Here is a 6,199-nt window from a genome sequence, read left to right as displayed (position 1 = left end):
GGAGGGCACCTGGTTGTCGTTGACGAAGAAGGCAGGAAGATCTGGGTATTCCGGAGTAAAAAAAAAAAAAGAAGAAGCCCAAATCTGGTTTAACCGATGCTCGGCTTGCTCTCCCTCTCTCCTTTCCAATCAACCCCGTGTGAACGGAAACGGGGCGAGTTTAGAAGACACGCAACCCGTGTCTTCCACTCGCGGCCACTAGGTGGCGCGCACCCCTCGCGGTTCTACTTTTTTTGCAAAGGCCGCTCGGCCAATGGAGGCGGAGGAAAAGCGGCCCCGCCCCTTTTAATTCATCTTTCTTTCCAAAGCCCCCACCCACTCCCTCCCCCCCCCCACCCCGAGGCGGCAACCCTAAAAGAACGGCGCGGATCCAATCGGCGGGAAGCTTGGCGGTTGCTAGGGGCGGAGCCTTCGGAGCCTCTCTCTCTCTCTCGCTTAGCGCCGAGCGGGTGCGGGGTTGCTAAGGGGGCGAGGCCCGGGACTTGATGGACAAGGGAGCCACGCCCCTTGGGTCTCAGCCGCGGAGGCTGAGCCGGAGCTCTCAGAGCGAGAGCGTGAGCCGCTGGTGGAGCATCGCGGAGCCGGGTTGGGGTGCTCGCTGGCGGCCGATGTTGCACCCAGCCTCCTAGGTCTACGCAACCCGGGTAAAAAGAAGGAGGAGGAGCCCGGGCAGCTCGAAACAAGTCGGGACGGAGGTTCGGAGTTGCTGCCACCGAACCAAACCCGAGGATTCGTAAAGCCGGAACGCGCCGGACCGTCCTGGATACACTGGAGTTTTAGGGATCCCATCAAGACCATCGGTTGGGACGGCTGGCCGCTTCCCGGGGACTTGAGAGCGGAGCCAGCCGCTGGTTCGGCCCCGAACTGGGAAACCGAAACGTTTCGGATTCCAGCCCGGAACAGCTGGACTTGTCGCGCCCTTTGGAGTAAAGCTCTTGCGGGTGGCGGGTGGGGGGGTGGGGGTGGAAGGGATCCAGGTCGGGGAGGCTCCGAAACACGGGGAGGATTCGTGAACGCGCCGGGTTCGGACGCCGGGGAAGGAAGGACCGCAGGCGTTTTGGACGGACGGCGCCGTTCCGAGCTTGACCGGGGATCCCGGATCGCTTTCCCCGCGCCCGGTGGAGTTTAATCGCGGGAGCTGAAGCCGAACTTGGGGTTGGGGTGGGGAGGATTCCGCCGGATCCCTTGCATTTGACGCCGCCGAAGGACTCCCGAACCAACCCAACCCCCCCCGGGATTCAGGATCGTGCAGCCGCCCCGCCGCCGGGCTCCGGCCCCGCGATGGCTGCGGCCCGCCCGGGGGCGCCCCAGCTGCTGCACCCGGGGACGCTGCTGCTGCTCCTGCCGTTGCTGCTGCTCCTGCCGGGGGGCTGCCGCGCTTTGGAAGGTGAGCCCAGTTGAGAGTCAGCGCGGTCTCGGGGTGGGATTCGGCGCCCGTGTGGATCCATCCAACACGCTTTTGGACACGCGTGTTCTCAGGATGGCGTGGGAGACGCTTGGGAACGGCAGTCTGTCAAAATCATTTGGGGGGTGGGTGGGGGGGTGGGTGGGGGAGCCCAAGACACGCGTTTCTCCTTTCTCCTTGCCCCGCTGATCCACACGACCTCTTTGACACGGGAATCGGACCTCTTCTGCGAAGGGTTGGCCGGCCTTGGAGAGCCTCTGGAGATGCAGGCTTCTCACCCTATTCTGGAGCCTTCCTTTCTCTCCCCACCCACCACCATTCAGATTGTCTAAACCAATAAATTAGTTATCTGGAGTTTGGAATAATCATATCTTGGCTGCCTGGCTTGGAGGCTCCATTTATCTTCGGTTCCTTAGATTTTTGAAACTCTTAAGCTAAGATTTCTTTTCCCCGCAAAGGGCTCCTTTAAGGATTGGGGTGAGGAGCAGCTCATAAATCTAAATCTCAAAAGTTTGAAATCCTTGGGACAGTCTTAGCTATGGGGCAGATTAAGACCTTGTTCCTTTTGCATCAGCTGTATTCACACAAGAGCTTATCCCCTCTAGTTTTGCTCAATTGCCCAATTTCCCAGGTTCAGAAAAGCCCCAGCGTGGTAATGCATGAGCATAGCCGAAACCTGAGTTTATGTGGTTGTCACACAGCTAAAATTCCTTGTTTCGCCCCATTGCAGGACACAAATCCTTCCAAAATCTGTCCGCTTTTAAATTAGGTAAAAATAAGTGGAGGATGTGAAACTCCAGAAAACAGTTCCTTCTCACTTTTAAAATTACAGCTGGTGAATGTGGAAATTCCCAATTCTCTGTATCGCAGGGAGGGGGGGAAAGGGGTCTCTTTCCTTGCCAGTGAAAGTTCGAAGTTCTGCAAAAGTGGTCGGTCGCTGGGGAAATCGAAGTTTTCCTTGTCACTTGGAGACCACGCTAAGCGAAAAGGCGATTGTTTTGAGTTGACAAACCTCATGAGCCTAATGGATGGTGGCTTATTTAACAAACCTTGGTTAAGGGAAAGAAAGGCTTTCTTTCTCATGAACTCCGTTCCCTGTGTTGTGGTTAGATGCCATGGCTTCGCCCAATCCTGTTTTAAATTTAAATAACTGGAAGAAGCTTTCTTTAAAGTTCCGGGGGTGTTTTCCATCGTAGGTCTGTTTTGGGTTCAGCTGATGCTTTCCTATATTCTCATCACTTTGAAAGAAAGGCAGCTTCCAGGGGAAAATCCCTTTCTCTGTAGATATATTTTTTTTTTAAAAAAATGTAATCACATTTATAAGTCGCCCATCTCACATGAGTGACTCTGTAGTCGATCCTCTGTTTCTTTTTTTCCCCCCGCTGGATCCTGAAGGCCTTAAATGATGATGTTGAATTCCTTGCAAGTTGTTCTCCCGAGAACAAGTCCGGTGTAAAAAAGAGGCTTGTTCAAGTTGGCCTGTTTTAAGTTTTACTTGCGCCTAAAAAACTCTGGGTTCAAATATTGTCTTGGGGGTTTGGAACTTTCACACTTCGTCTCGGGGTGAAAAACCAGAATCAAAAATACCTTCTCAGCGTGGTTGAGCAGAACAGATCCAGAAGTCGATTCATCCTGAAATGTTTTACTAAATAGTCCCATAACTGGATTTTTTACAGGTTTGTCCCGGTTTCTCTCTAAGCGCCTTAATTTCTCACATCACCACTCCTAATCTGCAGCTTTCATGTGAGTTTTTCCTGGAATGTTCTGAAGTATATCAAACATTTCCCCCTTCTTTGAAAAAGCACCTTTAAACCTGGCCGGGGAGCGTTTGTTGTTTTCCTTAAAATCTTCAAAGCGTCCATCAAATGTCTTTTTTTCCCCCCCTCCCCTTCCCTGTTTGATGTTGCCTTAAAGTTTGATTTTTTCCCAAAGCACTTTGTTGGCCAGAGTTGGCTCCAGTCCTCTCTTTGTTGGGAGACACAGAACAGATGGAGAGGTAGAAGGAGGACTTTCGTTCTTTCGTTCGTGCTTTCTTAGAACTGGTAATTTCCAAGAAAAAAGAGGAAGAAAACTAAAGAAATTTGCTAGAGGTCAACAGCTTCCTTTCTGGAAATTAAACAGCAATGGTAGAAAAATCATTGGTGGGACATTGATCATCATTCTGATGAATATTTTGCTAGTATCTTTGTTTGGCCTATTCATACGTTAAGGACCGTGTAATATTTATACATCAGAACCTTCATGCTTGTAGGACTGGAGAATCTCGGCCCTGCCAATAAAGCATATTTGTAGCTCATCATATCCAAAAAGGCAAAATGGCATTTCAAGAGGGACGGCATTACAGGACTATAACTGAGGCGGGTTGTGGGTTTCCCTGCTTCTTCAGAGGTCTCCATCCACTTTTTAAAATCCTCCCCTGGTAGCCAATTGCTTCAATGCAGGCAGGTCCTTGGTTTTCTGGGTGCTGGGCTTGGACAGAATGGAGGGGTGGGGGGGGGCAGAGGATCCTCTTAACCCAACTTTCTAACCCTGTTAAGCAGGATAAGGAATAGAGGCCCAATTTCCACCGGAGCTTTGTTCAGCATGCGAGAAAGAAGATGGGGGTGAAAAATTCAGGCCCTCGTTTTTTCTCGCCCGTCTTCCGAACCGCTGCTAACAAACTCCAGCTCTGACTGAACAACTGGAGATTTGTGCGTGAACCACTCCGACGTGGTTCCTGCACAAAAGCTGGCTTCTTAGCCTGCCCGGTTTTTTTCCCCTCTCGTCTTCCTCCAGTTTGTCTACCAGCTGGACTCTGTGAATTGATTAATAGCGTGCGCGCTGCATATGCTGTGATTTATCAGTCAGGCGCTCTCGACTCCAATCAGGAGGCACCCGCGGGCTGGCCTGGCATCTTTCCCTTCCTTCCGTTGGCTGTTCGTTTGCCATTTTAGACGTGGTTTTTAGGATGGACGGGCTGGGGGAGACAACCGAAATAAAATTGAGAAAGGAAGATGCAAAGTGGGCAGCAGGACCGCAGCACGGTTAACGGGAAATTTAGCGAAACGCCTGATGTTGAGTGCCAGGAATAAATTCGTGCACACACGTTCCACATAAGTGGCGGCTGCTAAGTACCTTGGGGATTTTGACCTGTGTGTCTTGTGGCCTGTCCAATTTGGCTCACCGAAAGCAGGCAGTTCCCCAGCTTATTTGTTATCTTCTTCCTCAGGTTCTGCAAAAGTTGGGACTTTTTGTGGTTGGTGGCTGGAGAGGCAGTCTATGTATACACATGTTTTTAGCGTTAGCTGGTTCTTTCTCCTCTTCCTCTCTCCAAAAAAATCCAATTGCGTGGAGATACTTTTGCACGGAGCGGTGTTGTTGCTTCTGCTCTGGGTTTCCTGCAAAGTGAGGTGGCATCTCCTCTCTCTCTCTGCAAAGAGAAGAGACAATGGCAGGTTGGCGGAAAGTACTCAGTTTTATCCCTAAGGGTTGCAGGAGAGGTTGGTGATGGTGGAAGGGGGGGAAAAAAAAGAGGATTTCCTGCAAATTCCAACCTAAGCTTGCTGGATCTATCTGAAGCCACAGTGTGTTTTCCCCCTTCGGCTCAGCAGCACCTCGGCTGGCTAGAGAAGGAAAGTTTTGCTCAGGAAGAATAGTGTGGTTTTCTCTAGCAAAGGTCCCTAAAGATCAGATTTTTTAAACTCGGCCCATCCTCTGTGGCCTCGACGACGATGGGAGATGGAGGGAGCTCTTGACTTCTAAACGCCCAGCCTCTTTTCTTGCTGCCTCCTGAGCTGCTGCCCCAGTCCTTCCATTCCAGAAATTCTAGCCTCTAAGTTGGAAACAATATGATGGCCACCAAGAGTTGATTGATGGCAGCAGGGTATAAATTCGAAGGATGCCTCTGCATGGTTTAATTTAGCGGAAACCGGATCGCGCTTTCCAAGAGCTTCTAAGAGCTTTGGGGACCGGTTTCTTCGAACACCTTTGTCCTTTACTTCTGAGGTCAATGGCCCCAGATTGTCCGCTAAGGTAGCTTTTGGCAATGCCAAAAAAAGGGGTGTGGATTTGGGCAAGGGGCAGATGAGGCTGGATTTTTTTTTAATCTGCCTCTATGTGGCAAGGGAAACATTTGACTCCTTTGTCTGGCCTAGCTTGCTGCCCTCGCTTGTAAAGTTGGCGTATGGGGGTCCTTGGTGGTCTCCGAGCCTGGTGGCTTGCTTGCAGACATTTCATTACCCGACTAGGTAATGCTATCAGTGAAATGAGGTGTCTGCAACCAAAACACCAAGCTCAGAGAGCACCAGAGCCGTCACAATTCAGTTGAAATCCTTTTACTGAAAGTCGGTGTAGTTTGCCAAAAGGATTTAGGACAAAACCAATTTAGCCATCCTGCATGGTTCTGACATGCATATTACAATCCTTAATTGATGTCCAGACATGTAAGATTCATGGCATAACCACCACGTCTTCCCCTTTCCACGCTCATCCCAATTTAAACTCCGCATCGGGGTGGCCACGCCACGTATCTGTCGAAGGGAGTTTTATTTTATTTTCCTTATTTATCCAATTGGCGTAACCACCCATCTCAGACGAGTGACTCTGGGTGGGGAACAGCCATAAGATCAACTAAAACCAATGAGAACCCCAAGCACAAAATGAAAAATTAAATACGGTTAAAATGTTGTGAGTTACAGCTCACGAAATCTTATGATTTTTTAAAAAATGAATTCGTTGGCAAGGTGCTATACCAGAATCTTGGTGGTCACCCTTTGGTGCAATGTTAGGAAAAGTATTTGGGACTCTAGGAATTTT

The 6,199-nt window shown here is 50.2% G+C and overlaps 1 protein-coding gene across 2 annotated transcripts in view; it reads left to right on the top strand.

Moving 5' to 3' along the window:
• Positions 1-426: 426 nt before the first annotated feature.
• EPHB3 (EPH receptor B3) overlaps positions 427-6,199 on the top strand; it is a 144,236-nt gene continuing 138,463 nt past the window's right edge. The window contains exon 1 of one of the 2 annotated variants that reach the window (XM_060682867.2): positions 427-1,387. In XM_060682867.2, coding sequence (XP_060538850.2) covers positions 1,282-1,387 — 106 coding nt within the window. In that variant the 5' untranslated portion in view covers positions 427-1,281. The remainder of the gene's footprint in view (positions 1,388-6,199) is intronic. The other variant, XM_087872482.1, reaches the window with a different exon arrangement.

The sequence above is a fragment of the Pantherophis guttatus genome, chromosome 6 (genome assembly GCF_059756535.1).
Source record: "Pantherophis guttatus breed Tessera chromosome 6, ASM5975653v1, whole genome shotgun sequence".
NCBI classification, from domain to species: Eukaryota; Metazoa; Chordata; class Lepidosauria; order Squamata; family Colubridae; genus Pantherophis; species Pantherophis guttatus.
This window is presented reverse-complemented; position numbering and strand designations above follow the sequence as displayed.